Raw genomic sequence first — 17,500 nt, 5'->3', positions numbered from 1 at the left:
TGTCTTGTCAGAGTGTTGTTTGGAAAGTTCCTGGGGTGCCTCTGTAAGAACAAGTGGTGTTGTAATGCTGCACTGGTATTCCAACAGTGTGTGGATTTGACATTGGCTCATCAAAAGGCTCTTATCACATGCGTGCCCTCATCTGCTGCCAGGAAAGCAGACCACCAGCAGACATATAAACTCACTGCAGTTCATACACTGCAGGGTACATAAATAAACAGCAACATTAATGCGGGGCATTCATTTGTCACAGATTTGATCAGCATATTTAAATTAGAAATGGTACCATTTGATTGTTTATTATTATTATGAATTATGTATGTTTTGTGCAATTAGCAGTAACTGCATCATCCAGATAATTAATTCTGTCCTGCTGAGTCTTATTTGTTATTCTCTCCTAACAGACAAACCACACAACCCCATGGTGAATGCAGGAGCCATAGTTATCAGCTCACTTATTAAGGTGAGGACACAGTGCAAGGATTTACACAACGTTTTATTGACCCCTAATGGACCAATACTATAACTTTCCAGTGAATTGCGTCACTAGGCACACTGTTTAATTTAGTTATCATTGGGCCGATTAAAAAGGAAAATAGGTAACTTAGTCATTTGGGTTACTGTTAGGAGACGTGCATAGGCAGTCTTATATGGAGTTTCTGTGTTTATTTAGTTGTTTTAAGTACGTATTTGGCCTTTTCGCCTTTATTTAGATAGTGAAGAGAGTGACAGGAGTGGCTGAGAGAGAGAGAGAGTGAGTGGGAGGGATTGGTAAATTACCTGGTTGGACTCAAAGGATATATTCCATTTTGTATTATGCTATCTTAGTATTTTAATGTTCTTTGTTGTTTTGTAATGCAGAAACCTCTATATTGTACAGTATACATCATTTTGGTCGGTAAAAGGTCTTTAGTTGCCCAGCCCAAACACACATTCAACAACCTCTCACAGAGAAAATCAGTGAACAATATCAGTAACTTTAGGATAGCTGCAAACAATACAGTCTTTTGGTTTGAGGCTTGTTGTCTATAAAAATGAATTCTTGAAGTAGACAGTAGTATACATTCTTATCCATTCAATCAAACTATGTGTTTGTTCTTAACATCTCATCTTCATCTCTTGTAGCCAGGAGCTAATAAAGCAGAAAAGTTTGACCATGTGAGTATCAAAACTGTATCTCATAACTTTTTTCAAAACCTAAAAGTAAAACCTTCCAATTGATACATTGACATAAAAAAAAATCATGGTCTTGAGTGTCAAGCATGGTATTCTCACACCTTGTATTTTGTTGTACAATCAATCTGTATCTGGTTCAGATGGTGGAATATCTCAAGAGAATGGCAGGGATGGAATTTGTAGGCTTCAACAACGCTACGTAAGTCTCACATACACAGCTTCTCCTTAGGCTGTAGACCTAGAGTCAGGAATACCTGTAACCATTTGTCTTCCTCACTACTGCTCTTGACATTGGAAAGCTGACCGCACTCTTCATTTTGACAGCTTCCAGTCCGAGAAGGAGACGGGTGACAGAAACTACGCTATTGGATATTACCTCAAAGAGAAGAAGGTGGGTTTGAAAAAAAAGTGTGTTTGTTATTTTCAGGTTTGTTTATTATTATTTTGCCATGGTAGTAATTTGCGCCTCTGTCTCCAGTGCTTCCCACAGAGCTCTGACATGAGTGCCGCGCTGGACTTCTACTTCCAGGTAAACCCCCCAACAGCTCGTTTCTGCAGACAGGGGTCCCCTCTCATTTGTCTTTTTATCTATCCTCCCTTCCTTCCTTCCTTCCTCTGTCCTCCGGCTCGTTCCCACTGATCTATAAAGAACACTGGATAGACTATCCCATTGTTGCCGCCCCATCATTCTTTATCTACATCAGTGGGAACCAGGACCGAGGAAGGAAGAGAGGATACAGTAGATAAGAAGACAAATGAGAGAGGGCCAATGTGTCCTTTGCTGTCCTTACTCCTAGTCCTCTCCTGTGGGCTCACCTGTCTAATAAAGGCCCTTTCTCCCCCCCCCCCCAGCTGTGCTCGATAGATGTGACGTGTGAGTCGGGGAGCGTCATGGCTGCCACGTTGGCTAATGGAGGGATCTGTCCAATCACAGGCGAGCGTGTGCTGAGCGCCGAGGCTGTGAGAAACACACTGAGTCTCATGCACTCCTGTGGAATGTATGACTTCTCTGGAGAGTTTGCCTTTCATGTGAGTCTCTCTCTCTCCCTCTCTCTCTCTCTCTCTCACTCACTCTCTATCTCTCCGCCTTACGCACACATACACGGTCTGCAGTTCTCCTTGTGAACTCAAGAGTTATTGTTGTTGTGCTACTCCTCAGGTGGGCTTACCTGCCAAGTCAGGTGTGTCAGGCGCCGTGCTCCTCGTGGTCCCCAACATCATGGGGATGATGTGCTGGTCTCCGCCTCTGGACCGAGTGGGCAACAGCGTCAGAGGAATCCACTTCTGCCAGGTGCCACTCACACACACTCACACACACACACACACACACACACACACACACACACACACACACTCACGCACACACGCACACACACACACACACACACACACACACACACACACACACACACACACACACACACACACACACACACACACACACACACACACACACACACACACACACACACACACACACACACACACACACACACACACACTCACGCACGCACACACACACACACACACAAAGCATTCACATTTCAAGCACTACGTTTTTCAAATTGCCTCTTGACCCCATGTGCTTTTGGCTAAAGAATATGTACATGTGTCTCAGGAACTGGTGTCACTCTTTAACTTCCACAACTATGACAACCTGAGGCATTTTGCCAAGAAGCTGGACCCACGGCGACAGGCTGGTGAGGATAGGGTAAGCAGAAACAAGAGAGCTCGTTTGTGCATGGATGTTTTTTACACGGTTCACTTCAAAGGTTAATGTCAATTCAATAGCATTGTCAATATGACAATACACTGGGGAAGGCACTAAGCCGAAGCGCGTCTGTGCAATAAAACACGTTTATATGCAAAGTGCGACCTTTTTTCTGTTCTGAGTTAGCTTATACATTTGGCCTATAGCACTCTGAAAAGAAACACAAGAGACAATAAATATGTCAAATTTAACAAATAGTTAATGTACGGTATACATTTTGTTTCTTGATGTGATGGTAAAAAGGCAACAGAACTGCTGCTAGACACTTGTATGATAAATTATTGTACAGACAGAATGATGATGTAGGGTGATGTATTTCTTTCTTCAGAATAAGTCTGTGGTCGAACTCATGTTTGCTGCCTACAGTGGAGATGTGTCAGCACTCAGACGGTAAGTCATATGAATTATGTGGTAATTTAATCAATCCATTTTAACTTCACATACATCCTTTACTACAAAACTGAACTGCAATATGGCCATCTCTTGGCCATTTCACGGACTTATTGATATGTGATACAGCTTGAGTGTATGAGTCATGCTTTTTAAATCATTAGAGCCTTATCATAAACTGAACTGCATATTTGTCATTGTCCAATTGTCGCCTTCACCAATCCACCCATCCATCCTGCAGGTTTGCTCTGTCCTCTAAGGACATGGAGTTGAGTGATTACGACCGGCGGACAGCCCTGCACGTGTCTGCGGCTGAGGGTGAGTAGACCACACTTCTCATCTTCCCATCTCTCAATCATCCATCCTCTACCTAACCACTGTGGCATCGCCCATGCCTCTCCCTCACCTCACACACTCACACCGCATATGATATACCCACAGAAGGAATACCTCATGGAAGGTCATTCCTTAAAAAGGAGAAATGCGGTGAGTTTTCACATAAATCTCCGTTTCTCGAGGTCGCCGAGTACTGTACCTCGACCTCGAGAAACGGAGATCTACTGTATGTGAAAACTCACCGGATTTCTCCTTTAAGTTGTTCCATTTGTGTCTCAATTCACACCCATTCATGTAACCGTCACAAATGTAGTCCTACTGGGATGACTCGTTCTGTCATTTTTTTAAGTAGTTGTTGTTAGTTGTTCATTTCTCTTCTCACTTTGACAACACATGCTTAGTTGAGGGTCTGTTGTCTTCTTGCATCTCACGTGTCCTAACCTGCATCCATAAAGGTCATGTGGAGGCCGTGCTCTTTCTAACTCAGATCTGCAAAGTCAACCCGCTGGTGAAGGACAGGTGAGACCACATTCCACGCCACTGTCATCCCCTCACTCACTCTGTCATTGTTTGTTTCCCTCTCACTCGTGCGGCGAGGCGACTAAAACCCTGCCCCTCGTGTAAAGGCTATTGTCTTCCTTTCTGGCCCCTTCTAGATGGGGCAACACCCCCCTCGACGACGCCCTCCAGTTCTCCAGGGACGACGTGGTAAAGGTTCTGCAGGAGTACCAGACGTTGTACACGCAAACCAACACCTCCTGCGCCTCAGAGCCGCCGCTGGACGTTGAGGAGCAGCAGAAGCTGGACGCCCTCAAAGGCCTGGTCTGATTGCAGGCACTTGAGTGAGGCACTTGCAGACAATCTCTGTCACTGAAGCCACTGAATTGGTTCTTCATACAGAAAACCGAGAAGCAGGAGATTTAAGGCCTAAATTTCACATTCAGTGCCAAGTAATCACACTGTTGTCTAGGAGAGAGTATGGCGATAAGAAGGTCTCTTTTTTTGCTCTTCTTTCTTATGGGACCCTGTGATGGGTGTAAGGGTGTCTATCAATGCATTTTGAATTTCGAAGATGAAAGATTTTTTGCCATAACTGTGGAGCGCTGACAGTTAGCTGCTCCTTGATACTGTGACAGTCTTGCTAAACGATGATTTTGTTAAAAACAGGCATTCATTGAGTTGTGTACAGTGCCAAGAATCAAGATGTTTATAATGATGACTTCAGTAATGTATTTAAATGGGACATATTTATTTTTGTAAATATCTATTGTGTTTATCAGGTGTATGTATATTTGTGGTCACACACACAGTGAAATATGTGTGAATGTGGATGAACAGGTTGTACATAGAGATCGAAGACAGGTGTTTTCAGTATCAACACCTTCCATAGTGGTCCGTTCTGTCAGGAGATGAGCTTAGCTACTGCTGCCAGTAATAACACAGCTACCTCACTGCCAGTCATCAACAGTGAAAAAGAAAGGAGCAAACTGATTTGACAGTGGGTTGACAGTGACTCATGATGTCAACTACAGAACTTCTGTGGTAGGTGCTGTTGAAAGAGTAATAGATTGTTCCTTTGTAATCTTGATGTAACAGATTACATAGTTGCTCATAAAATGGTTTTGAGACTTGGCTCAAAAGATCTACCTCTTATAGAGACTGTCCAGTTGAGCTCTGGTGAGATAACCGTGTGTTGCCTCCTTATATGCTGTGCTGGAAGGAGTTCAGGGTATAAAAGAGGAGGTAGGAAATTGCGAGGATTGTAAATCATGCTCCGGTATTGTTGCATACACGCCCACATCCATGATTAAAAGGTTTATATTCTTTAAAAAAACCCTCTTTTAAGTTTCAAATGAATGATTGAGCCTGATTGATTTACATGAAATGTAATGATATGTATATAATATGTACTGTATTCTTTTTTTTCTTTGAGGCAAATTGTGAATATGTGTGAATAAAAGGAACGTGTGGACTACAATTCTGACCCCAAATGCAACTTTTATTCCTCTGTGACATAAAACCTGCTTGGCTCGTGTTGAGAAATGCCTGTACAAATGTTCCGATGACAACGAATGCTGAAAGTAACAAAAGTGTTCCCTCCATGTGTACCCATTAAAAAACAGGGGGAAAAAAGTAATGCTTTACAAAATGTTGACCAGAGCTCGTCAGTTTGTCCTCCGCTCTCAACCACTCTCTACTCAGCTCCAGGACTGGGCTTATAGTGATGATCTTTAAAAAGATTGTCAGCCTCTTGGAGATATGGGCTGAGAGAGAGAGACAGACCCTGGGGGAGCAAACTGAACGGGCTTTGGCTCTGAGAATCGGTTGGTTAAGGACAGACCAAAGCAGCCACAGCTATTCTGCTGCCGCCATCTTAAGTGAGCGAACGTGTTATGAGAGTTGCCTGTCCAACAGTCTGTCTGAAATAGGACCTAATACTTCCACCTCCGCTACAACAGTCCAGAGAGAGAGAGAAGGGACAGCTGTTTCCCGGATTGAGGATTTGGCATTTCTGGGAAGCAACTGGCACATAAGGCTTCTCTCTGTTCAGTTCAGTCCCTCTGGGACCTCCAGGCCAGAGTGTGTTAGGAGCTCCCCGTCCCAGAGAGCGAAGGCAGGGCAGAGGGGCCCGCGGAACTGGCCCCTGATGTTGTGGATGATCCTGCTCTTCTGCGTGTCCACCAAGCTGAGCCGGCCAGCCTCGTAGTCCAACAGCACGCCGACGCGGTCAGGCTTCCCCACCAGAGTGACTGGCACCATCTTGTTGGTTGTCATGGCGAGCCACTTGCGCTGCCCGTAGCCAAACACCCAGGAGGTGTTGTTGGTGCCGATGCACTCGTCTCGCGACATGGCCGCCTCTGCCACCCCCAGCCTAAACTCGTGGGACTTGCGGACGGTCACTTCCCAATAATGCCGGCCAGCGGTGATGCGCTTGTCGCCAAACACAACAGCCCAGTCGCGGAAGCGTTCAGGGTTGTCCTGCACATGGCTGGGGTCAAGGCCCAGAATACGGTAGATCACGGCAGTGTCTCGTTTAAACAGGTCCAGGCTGCTGTGAGCTGTTCGGTCGTCCAATTTAAACTGCAGGTCTACAGGAAAGAAAAAATAAGGTCATGGCTGAATGCAATCAACAGAGTAACAGACTAGTCCACCTCCTCTGCAACCTACAATCAACAGCTGTGCTAGGTTTCAATGAGGAAGAAAATGAAATATTCTGAATTAGTGCTGAAAGGGTACTTTGCACCTGGAGCAAATCGGTGCCCTTGAGAATATGAGTCTCTCAGTAAAAAACAGGGACATGTTATGACTGCCACAGTGCCACCACTACGTGTCCTAGGAACTGCTGCATCATATGTTAACAGGAATTGCTAGATTAACATTTAACATGAGTCAACATTTCCCTGACCCATCAACACCTTCAAATATGTAACTGCAAAGCAATGTTGTCATCCACTCACACTAACAACTTTACAACTTCAGAGCTCTACTTCAGAAATCACTATCTGCAATAGGAAAATCCTAACATTAAATGACTTGAAAGTTACATTATGCTCATCACGTCAAACAAGACAAACAAAGCCCCTCAATCGGACAGGTAATGTCCTAACCTGGGAGATGGCTGTGCACATCACAGACTATTAAAACTGTTAGCTTGCCAGCTAAATTGCCATATCCACTACCGCTTTCACACACGGGCTATTTTTGTTTCTATCTTTGAAGATGCAAGTTATAGATCCGCAGTCCTGCGTATGACTGAAACCACGGATGGTGGGCAAATCCACCATCAGAAGTCGATATTGATTCACCAAGAAACCTCTGACCTCTACCTATGCTAGCTTGCTAACTCTTTCAGCTATACCGTTAGCTCACGTTAGAAGTTACTTCGTTGACAGCTGTGGGTGTGTGTCCTTGGGCAAAGCACAACTAGCTACTCACTATTGATTGTGCTGGCACTGACAAAGCACCTCTTGCTAGACAGAACCATCCGACGGGTTGGTCGGAAAAGCAGGCTGGCCGCTGTCCGCCCCGCTAAACGACAACAACCTGCCATGCTGAGAGGCAACGCCATCTTTCACATGGATGTTTTGTTGTTCACCAGTTTTGTGCAATGTGGATAATCAGCGCATATAGCCCATTGCTGCCCTCTACCGGAGCAGCAATGTTATGCAGGGCCTAACAGCACCTTATACGGTCTACGTGTACAGTGGGGTGAATCCAGACATACTTGTTTGAATTTGCTATAGTATGCAGGTTGGTCTGGAAAGTAGCCCATTGACGTCAGTTTCCGAATCACCAAAAACATAGGGAGGTGAACTTTCTTTGATATTATGTCAGCTAAACAACTGCATTTAAACTCTTTGGAGCTACAGTAGGCTACTGCTCCTTAGTAGTAGCCTACTGCTGCTGTTCAAAGGGGGATTCTGTGAGTTAGTCACCCCCTGTCATTCGGGCATTACGACTCCAGACTATCGCATTAAGACTCTGTTCGAATGTTAATTACTCTACTGGGGCTATTGGGCCTTATACTGGTTGAGCATTTTGGCCCTGAAAGGAAACGTACCATGTGTGTGCACTGTGCACACAAACGGGGATTCTTCAAGAATCTCTATTAAGAATGCTGCTGTTCACTGGGAGTTTGTCCTTTCTCATGTAGGCCTACTGCACCTTCTGCTACTTCACAGACCTCCCCAACAATCTTAAGAAAATCACTGTCACATGCTCAAAAATAATCCACCTCCCCTCCCGAGTCTACCAGCCCTTGTTGACAGTGCACAGACCATATAAAAATAATCTTTAGGGATCAGGTGTCAATGGGCGCCTTTCCAGACCGCCCTACAGAGCAAATTCAAATTTGCTAACAGTTTCGTCTGGGTCCACCCAGGCTTGCCTATGCATGAACCATCTGCATATTACACTCTCTATGCATACTCTACCGACAATTTAGCATGAACTCTAGCCTAAATTCCATTGTGACAAAAATGCACACACACGTGCACAGACAGACCCCAAGTGTTTGCTCAAGCACCTGCCCTTTGGCAACAGATCTGAGGAACGTTCATCGAGGAGGGGTAGGAGGGAGAGGAAAGCAAGAAGAGAAAAAGGAGAAGAAAGTGGAAGAATGTCCGAATGAAATATGTTGATATATCTGGACACATGCTGATGACAGAAAAAAAATGTCGGTGGATAATAGGTTCATTTTTTTCAGACATCATCACATTAGTGAGTGACATACTGTATGAAGGCTGTTCAATGAGTCCCATGTGTGGTTGTGTTTGCTACCATACCACTAGGGGGCGATCCAATTACTTTCCATCTTTGCACAAATAAACCACAATGTACAATGAGCATGGCAATGATATTTGACCATGCATCATAAAATGTGTGAAGATAAAACTCAATAATACATTTAGTTTACAAGCCTGCAAAACCAGGGTAAAATAAGATAAAAGTTAACTTCATTTGTAATTTAGGCTATGGCATTATGGAATCTACAATATACTGTAGGAAGCTTTCATTTGTTTCATTTGTTTCATTTAATGAGTGTATATCAATTTAATTTTTCATACATTTTCTGTGGAATGTGCTGAAACAAGTCTAGCAGCTTCCTCTTCCAGCTTGTGTTGAAGCACTGTGTTTCTTGTTACAGGCCTCATACTGTATGTCATTTTATTTCCAATATTTTTGAATGTCCTAATGTTACATGTAGTTTATAATTGTTAAGCCTATTTGATTATTTAATGTGATGTCTTGGTGAACGGTAAGTTGTGTCTTCTTCATAAATATAGCATTGTTTAGGCTTATTTTTGAGGTATAGTGCACATATTTCTTCCTTTTACTCAAACTACTGTGTAAAATCTATAAGCAAAAGCTTCATCGTGTAGCTGGGCTTAGGGGGAACATAAAAACAACAGGGAAAGACAACAGTAGGGTGAAATGTACTTGGAGGAAATGTGTGAAGACTCCAACAGGGTCGTCTGCTGCTCACCTCTTAACCTACTGTGCTAAGTGGCAGGTGGTAACTGACCTGGACAAAGGCTGGCTGTGTGTGGAAGAGGCTCAGCAGCAAGGTTAGCCCCTTGCAGAAGAACCCTTTCATCTGACCTTTTTATCTGCACCTGAGTGGTGCAGGTGTGGATGGGGACCAGCTGCAAAGTGGTGCACTCCATGGCTGCTCTGATGTCAAGGACGCACTCTGGGGTCCTCTCATGCACCTTGATGATATGAGGCTTGTTTGGGATCAACTCCGGCTGACTGAACTGGCAGAGACAGCAGGGGTGGAGTAGGCCTATAAAAAGGTTGCCATCATCAAGTCGGACATTTTCTACCTCAGTGTCGGTGAAAACGAAAGCAATGTTAAGGCGATAGCTTTCTTTGACAAAATCCAAGCAATAGAATTGTGCATATGACCGCCGCGCAAACGAAGGTAGGTTTAGTCAGTCTCTTTTCTCTTTTCTTTTTTTCCCTAGTAATTTTGTGTCAACAATACCCAGGACACTGAAAGACCGGGCTGCACAAAACGTGGTGGGCATGTACAGTAGCCCCCACAAGGATTACACAGAACCTTTGTTGTTCGTTTTGATCCATTGCCCACCCGCTGTACCGGGCCTCGAAAGGAGGGTAGGCCGGACTCAGTTTTGAATATCTCGAGGACCGTAGGGCCTATGACCAACTGTTTTTCGCATGTTGGTCTCGAGGGGCCATGTCAACCCATCCCATATCCACTCATTTGAGGTACTGTATAGTGCCACCTAGTTAAAAATGAAAAGGCAAAAATGAAGTGTTGTACTGTAATCACAATCACAATTTGAAGAGTAGGATCATTATGACATCCTCTGAAGGCATGTCAAGTATGGAATTCCGTTCAAATCAGCTACACGCACACACAAACACACACATGCACACACACACACACACACACAGCACACATGTACCTCACTCGCGCATGCATGCACACGCACCGACGCACGCACGCACGCACGCACACGCACGCACACACACACACACACACACACACACACACACACACACACACACACACACACACACACAGGTACGCATGCACATGCACACACTTACGTGCACGCGCACCCACAGGCACACACACAAACACACACACACACACACATGCACACACACACACACACACACACACACACACACACACACACACACACACACACACACACATAAACAAAATAGAGTAGGAAATGGAGACAAATTGACCAGCGGGATTTACTTTTGCGAGGAGAATGTGCAGGACTGGCAGCGGTCATGCTCTGTGAGCACGTGAAACTACAGTTTTTTTCAATTGCTTACACACAATTTTTGAAACCGAGTTCTTTTTAACAAAATTTAAGCACAGCTATCCAAACGCCACACTCAGTTTGCGTAATTCCTAGATTCTTTGCAAAATGAAACACTTCAGTCAAAACATATACACTTCAGTCAAAACATACACACTTCAGTCAAAACATATACACATATTTCTAAAAATGCTATTAGTTGTCATTTAACAAACACAGTCCTCAATGATCAGACACCATTGCAGCCAGTTTCACACTGCAGTGATAAATGCAAAACACATTTGTAAAAAGAAAAATTAGGAAATAGCATACAGTATGTGCTAGATTTTTGCCCAGACATTGTTATGTAAGGGATCATTTAGATGTCCAAAAAATAGTGACGAACCCACAACATTCCTCATGATTAGTTCGACATGGGGAAAGTGTACATAAATAGATCTATAAACTTGCACCTGTACTGTACAACACTGAAGACTGCTGTAGACTGAATATGTCAAGTATTTCTTTCATACTTACTTACAGTATACTTACAGTATTTCTAACCATAATCAGTTACAGTAATCAACCAACAATGAAATCAATTGAACGAATAAAATCTGTAGACAAATAAAAACTACTGCATAAAGTACATACACTTTGACTCTGAAGAGCAACTACTGCAAAAGCAGCAAGACTGTATAGCACACCTGAGTGCTGCGTTTTCAATTTTGCACATGTGTGCTTACACACCTGGTGGATGTGATTATCCAATTCGTTCAGTAGTGTAGTCATTGGCAATCCAGGGCTTTGTAATGACAAGGAAGTAACCTCACAATCCTTATCTGTGTCTAAGGTGTGGAAATTTGTGTAGAGTTTTACAAATCACTGTGTGTAATGTTTTGCAAAAAAAGGTGAAGCAGACATTGTGTGTAATGTTGTGCAAATCTGTGGAGGTGTTTTGCTCCTTGGAGTAAAATTTTGCTAATTGTGTGAAAAAAATAATTTTAGTGTGTAAACAATCGTAAAAAACTGTATTAGGCCTATCCTATGCCCTGTCCTGTTAGTGGCAGGAGATCCCTTTTGTAGATTTTCAATTGTATTGAAACAAAAACTGTTTAGATGGTGTGTTCGAAACGTTGTTGCTCAGAGGATCACTTACCCAGCTGACGATGTTTCATTCAACTGACGATATTTCATTCACTCTGATCTCCACACCAGACTGTGAACTTTGTCAAGTTTCCCTAAACGTACACAATTCCTGAAGATAGCCTAGTCCCTGATGTACAACTGTCTCTTAACGACATTGAGCTTTGGGGAAACTCAAATCCGTCACGGCAGTTTGCGCTCCAATAATTTCCAATCCGGTGTTCATGCCGTCTCACCGGGTAATTTCTCAGGAGAATATGGTGTCTGAGAGGGATCGGCCCCAAGTGACCCGAGCCCTGGTGTCAAACTGAGACTTATCCGGACTAATGGAGGGAGCGGAGTCCCGGTGAGATTATGCATATTTCATGCCATATTATACATATTTATTATATTTTGCTAAATTAGTAAAACTTGATTTATCTCATGTCATCTTAGGTTTTTAACTGATGCCTATTTTCTAAAATAATAATGAAAAAGGTGTGACAAAAAGTTTTATATTGGACTTAGCCTAATGATTGATCATACAGCTTCAGGGTAGGCTAAGTACCCTATTAGTAGACCCTATTAGATTAGTCTAAAGCAAGGCCAATGGCACGTATCGGGTAGGCTAAACCTCCTCCGTTTGCACAGTTGGCACAATTTGGCACAATTTTGAGTCAGGCTACACAAACATCAGGCCTTGATGCCTGTGGGCAAGTCCGGTGTAGCTTTCAGCACGCGCAAAATAGCAAGTACACTGGAAGTAGTAGGCTACTTTGAAGTAAATTGAGTTATCAACAGTGTTGGGAAGGTTACTTTATAAATGTAATGTGTTACAGTTACAAGTTACTCTGTTTAAAATGTAATAGTAGTGTAACTATTTGAATTACTTTTTCTGAGTAACTTAACTAATTACTTTTGATTACTTTTTGATTACTTTTCCGATTTTTTAATGATATTTATAGTCCCCAAATCCATCCAAGATTTCGGCCTTGGTCTACAGGCTGCCGAGCAGTTCTGTACAAGCGCACAAGGCAGCAAGGGCATTCAATACATGAATTAGCATCACATTTTTTGTGAGGATAATATAATGATAATCATAACACGTTTACAGGCAGGCATGTAGGGGATCAATAAAGTATCTATCTATCTATCTATCTATCTATCTACACTGATGGCGCTGTAGACGTGATAGAGCCTATCAGAAGGTCCCGTATCAAACTATGGCTGTGGAGGGAAACAGTTCTTTTTACATACAATATTATTTGCAAAGTTTTGCTGACAATATTGAGATGTAATTCAAATTGTAATTTTGAAAAATTTCAAAAGTACCTGTAATTGAATTACATTTTTTTCTACAGTAACTGTAATATATTACTGTTACATTTATTTTGTAATTAAATTACGTAACTCAATTACATGTAATGCGTTACTCCCCAACACTGGTTATCAATTATTGTGAACTGAGATATTTCTCACGCATAGGTCAACAACTGTGTAGACTATGATATGATGCCGAAAGACGAGTGGACTTAGCCCAAGTCTACACACTCAGTGCACAGTCTTGCCAATTCATCTGCACGCGAGGCACCAAGCTCCACTCGTCACGATTTTAACACTGGCCGCCTGATGCACAGCCTAGTGTTAGGGCACGACGAAGACACACCTGCCAGTGTTTCGTTTTACTGTGCTGGACTGTGCACTTATTTTTGTGGAATTTAATTCGTTTTCATCGCGTATAATTGCGAAAGGCCAGGCAAAGGATGGACTTGAATTTTAAGAATGTGGACAAGCGCATTATATTTTAACCTTTGCATCAAATTATTTAAATTGTCTGGGGATTGACGAGCAGCTGGATTGTTCAGCTCCAGTCGAATGTGAGGTCGTGGGTGTGTGTTGCCAACCCATTACGCTCGAACAAAAAAATTGCAGAGCTCACTATACAAAAGCCGCTTGAGGACATCCATCGTGATCACCGTTATATCAACACACGCGCGCGCTGCCTGGTGCCGCAAGTCTAATAATATGTGTTTTGTCTTCTATAGGCAACAGCTCACACGGAGGAATCGTCTGGTCATTCGATTTCCACACCCGAAGCGTGCTGATGTCAGTGCATGACACCATCGGAGCGGCAGAGAGGCTTCCTATCAGTCGGCCCTGAGGGATATAGAGACAGGGGCGTCTGTGTTCTCCAAAACCCTCTGAATGAAGACGGTTGCGATAATGGACTTGAAAGTTGAGCCAGGAGAGATGGACTGCGATCAGCCGCCTCCAATTGAGGTTTTCGCGAACACTTCAACGCTGCACGGCATCTCGCACATCTTCTCTTACGACCGGATCAGCATCCGACGCTGCCTGTGGCTGGTGTTTTTTCTGAGCTCGCTGACGCTCCTACTGTATGTGTGCACAGACAGGATTCAGTTCTACTTGGAGTATCCGCACGTTACCAAATTGGACGAAATCACGACACCTGTGATGGTGTTCCCCGCTGTCACGTTCTGCAACCTGAACTCTTTTCGCTTTAGTAAAGTCACTCGCAACGACCTGTACCACGCGGGGGAATTGCTGGCGCTGCTTGGTCCCAGGTGCGCAAGTATAAAGTGTTCTCTGTTTATTCTTTGTTTATTTGTCTGTCTGTTTGTTTGTTTGTTTGTTTCCCCATCTCTCTCTCTCTCTCTCTCTCTCTCTCTCTCTCTCTCTCTCTCTCACACACACACACACACACACACACACCAGCACACACTCACACTCGCTCTGTGAATTCCCAATTTCTTCATTCAATACATTACCAAATATTCCTTGATTGTCGATGTCTATGTCTGGATTGTTGCTAAATGTTTTGTTACTGTGGGTCAAGTATTATACTCTCTCCCCAAATATTTATCACATACACACTTCACCTCCTTCCCTCTCCATAAAAATGGCACACACACAATCGATACTCCGCCACATCTCTGCTCAACCACTTCAGTTTGTCAAAAATGAGTCAGACTTGCACATCCTCTCCTCTCAACTCTCACCACTCTTGCCTGTTGCTCATCTTTGATCACATGCTAGCTCTGTATTGAATACAGGTTTCTAAATTAAAGAAAGTGCATCAACTCGGTTATTGCTGAGACTGATTACAAAAGGTTACATCTAAAAACTCAGCTTGTCTCTGAGTTTGGTTACACTGATTTGACATATAACAACTGATGAACATGACTCATCCCTTTGAAGACACATACTGTACAAGATTGCCTCCACCTTAGTTGCACTCATGATGTTTCCTATATGCAATATGTGAATGTATCTACAGTAGTTGATCCCCTTTGGAAGACAGAACAGCAAAAGTATATGAGGCAAAATCCTGGTCACTCTTATTAGAACTGCTGCTATAGTGCCGTGCAGTTTTGGATTAAAAAAAAGAAAAAAAAGAACGATTCTCAGAACACATCACTGGGGGACATGAGAATTGATGTGTGTGTAGCCTCTAACCTGGAAGACCCCAGACAGACCTTTGGCAAATTTGAATTTACTCTGCAGGCCTGTCTGGCAAAGAGGTCATTCAGTCCCATTTCCAATGTAACCCCAATGGACCAATGTAACAATAACACTCCAATGGGCTCCAATCACAACCGTTGAGATGGGCCTAACATGATGACATTGAAGCAGTTTTTAAAAAACGGTCATTTGTATGTTTTTTTTTCTCTGTTGTTTGCATATGGCATCTCTTTATTGCTCTGATTGGTTGCAGGTCTATTCAAATACATTTAGGTTTATGCAGGGGCGTTTTGGCGTCTGTTGGTGATGTCCCTTGGAAATGGGAGGTGAATAAACCGTGTCCAGACCCAATTTCAATTTCAGTTGAGATAAGCTCTGGTGCTAACCAGGCTGTGTAGCCCCACTAGGTTGATACGGAATAGAAGCCTGTGGTCCCTGGGGGCCACCTCCACTCTCGGCACTGGCTCCTCGAAAGCCAGGGAGAGGAAATCTGTTTTCAAGGAATAGCTCGCCACCATTTCGCCCAAGATTATGAAATGTTTGTGGCATGCTGGTCTCAAGCAGGTGCATCAGCCCAGCCCATACAGTACATAGTATACTGAAAGATGTAAATGCAAATATCAGCTGCTTCAATCGTCAACCTCTTTTGATGAGAAGACATGAAACACATGCACCCAGATGCACACATACACACAAGTATACAAGCACACACACACACACACACACACACACACACACACACACACACACACACACACACGTACAGTACACTATAAAAATGTAGACATTCATGTAGGGTGCAATAGCATAATATCAGGAGCATACTGCAAATACAAATGTACATTGGGTGTCACTTCATTGTTGCTGACTTGTCTTAGAGGTAGTGCACAGAAGTTCTCAAGTGACCTTGGAGCGAATGAGGATTATTAGTGGGGCTTTAGAAAATGTTGTGAAATTAACATGTATACATGAACAAAATGAGTTTCAGCCATCACAGAGGGACTGAAAGGGAGAGCAAGCGCGACTTTCTAGTTTACAAGGAGTTGCAAGACTTGGAGAATCGAGAAAAAAAACATGATATACAGTATTGTCTTCGGATAGCACATGCAGCACCATGCGAAGGTCATATGTACCGCCATGCGGTACTGTATATCTAGGTGATAAGCAGAGCCAGAGGCTATTCTAGTCATAGACTATACCCTCTGAGGCTCTTCTCTTCTCTGCTAAGGGCCGCCAAAGTTGGCGTGTTTAAGCAACCAACAAGGACAGGTGGTCCCAGACACTCAGTGCTGCGCCGGGTGCACATCAGTGCCAGGCGTTTTTTGGCCGTCTTCAAGGCTCTCTCATAATTTTCTGCATGAGAGGAAGTGGAGCACAGCAGAGAGTCGTGAGAGGACAACACCAGCAGAAACATGGGGCAGAAATAGCACTGGATGCAAGGGCTGTTACTTCTCCGTAGCCTAACTCAGACTAACTTGACAGCTGTTAGGAGCTGAACCAGACTTAAGATGTTATATTGAGGGCCTTCATCATTAAGACACAGTGAAATGATAACTGAAATATCGAGGGGATTTTTCCATTGAAAGTTGGAATTATCTAAACCACAGTATATCATGGATTCAAAAAGCAGTGAGAAGAGTTGTACATTTTGGTCAATAGTTATAGACTTGAATTGAAATTGTTTATTTGGTCAGAAATACACACAACACATATAATGTCAAAGTGGACTATATGGTGGCACTTTTTGTGGTCTTTTTTTGCTCCTAGATTGAACCTGGATTTGAGCAGTTTCTATCTCTCTAACGGTTTGAACCTCTGAAACTGAGAGCAGGACGTGTCTGTGAATGCAGTGTTGAGATCACCCTTCATCTGAAGTCTGAGCTTTTGCTGTGGCTCCATGCCATTCAAGTGATTTGCTATGCTCTCTGTTGGCTTG

The 17,500-nt window shown here is 43.4% G+C and overlaps 3 protein-coding genes across 3 annotated transcripts in view; 2 read left to right on the top strand and 1 right to left on the bottom strand.

Annotated features, from left to right (window-relative positions):
* Positions 1-5,645, top strand: part of gls2a (glutaminase 2a (liver, mitochondrial)) — a 12,901-nt gene extending 7,256 nt beyond the window's left edge. The window contains exons 7-18 of the mRNA XM_062531467.1: positions 405-463; positions 1,126-1,158; positions 1,317-1,375; positions 1,501-1,567; positions 1,655-1,705; positions 2,029-2,205; positions 2,336-2,467; positions 2,795-2,887; positions 3,276-3,337; positions 3,579-3,655; positions 4,129-4,192; positions 4,330-5,645. Coding sequence (XP_062387451.1) covers positions 405-463; positions 1,126-1,158; positions 1,317-1,375; positions 1,501-1,567; positions 1,655-1,705; positions 2,029-2,205; positions 2,336-2,467; positions 2,795-2,887; positions 3,276-3,337; positions 3,579-3,655; positions 4,129-4,192; positions 4,330-4,501 — 1,046 coding nt within the window. The 3' untranslated portion in view covers positions 4,502-5,645. The remainder of the gene's footprint in view (positions 1-404; positions 464-1,125; positions 1,159-1,316; positions 1,376-1,500; positions 1,568-1,654; positions 1,706-2,028; positions 2,206-2,335; positions 2,468-2,794; positions 2,888-3,275; positions 3,338-3,578; positions 3,656-4,128; positions 4,193-4,329) is intronic.
* Positions 5,646-5,651: 6 nt separating this feature from the next.
* spryd4 (SPRY domain containing 4) lies at positions 5,652-7,778 on the bottom strand. Its single transcript, XM_062531469.1, has 2 exons — positions 7,610-7,778; positions 5,652-6,762 (listed from the first exon to the last, which is right to left on the bottom strand). The coding sequence occupies exons 1-2, from the start codon at positions 7,740-7,742 to the stop codon at positions 6,221-6,223; spliced, it is 675 nt and encodes a 224-aa protein (XP_062387453.1). The 5' UTR covers positions 7,743-7,778; the 3' UTR covers positions 5,652-6,220.
* Positions 7,779-14,262: 6,484 nt separating this feature from the next.
* The window catches only part of asic1a (acid-sensing (proton-gated) ion channel 1a), a 40,719-nt gene continuing 37,481 nt past the window's right edge, over positions 14,263-17,500 (top strand). The window contains exon 1 of the mRNA XM_062531468.1: positions 14,263-14,666. Within this exon, the coding sequence (XP_062387452.1) occupies positions 14,287-14,666 (380 nt within the window). The 5' untranslated portion in view covers positions 14,263-14,286. The remainder of the gene's footprint in view (positions 14,667-17,500) is intronic.

The sequence above is a fragment of the Sardina pilchardus genome, chromosome 3 (genome assembly GCF_963854185.1).
Source record: "Sardina pilchardus chromosome 3, fSarPil1.1, whole genome shotgun sequence".
NCBI classification, from domain to species: domain Eukaryota; kingdom Metazoa; phylum Chordata; class Actinopteri; order Clupeiformes; family Clupeidae; genus Sardina; species Sardina pilchardus.
The sequence above is the reverse complement of the archived record's forward strand: the minus strand, read 5'-3'. Positions and strand labels throughout refer to the sequence as shown.

Coding starts and splice junctions, on each gene's coding strand:
- spryd4 (XM_062531469.1), bottom strand. CDS start 7,742: ATGGCGTTGCCTCTCAGCATGGCAGGTTGTTGTCGTTTAGCGGGGCGG. Junction 6,763..7,609: donor CAGTGCCAGCACAATCAATA/GTGAGTAGCTAG, acceptor TCTTTCCTGTAG/ACCTGCAGTTTAAATTGGAC.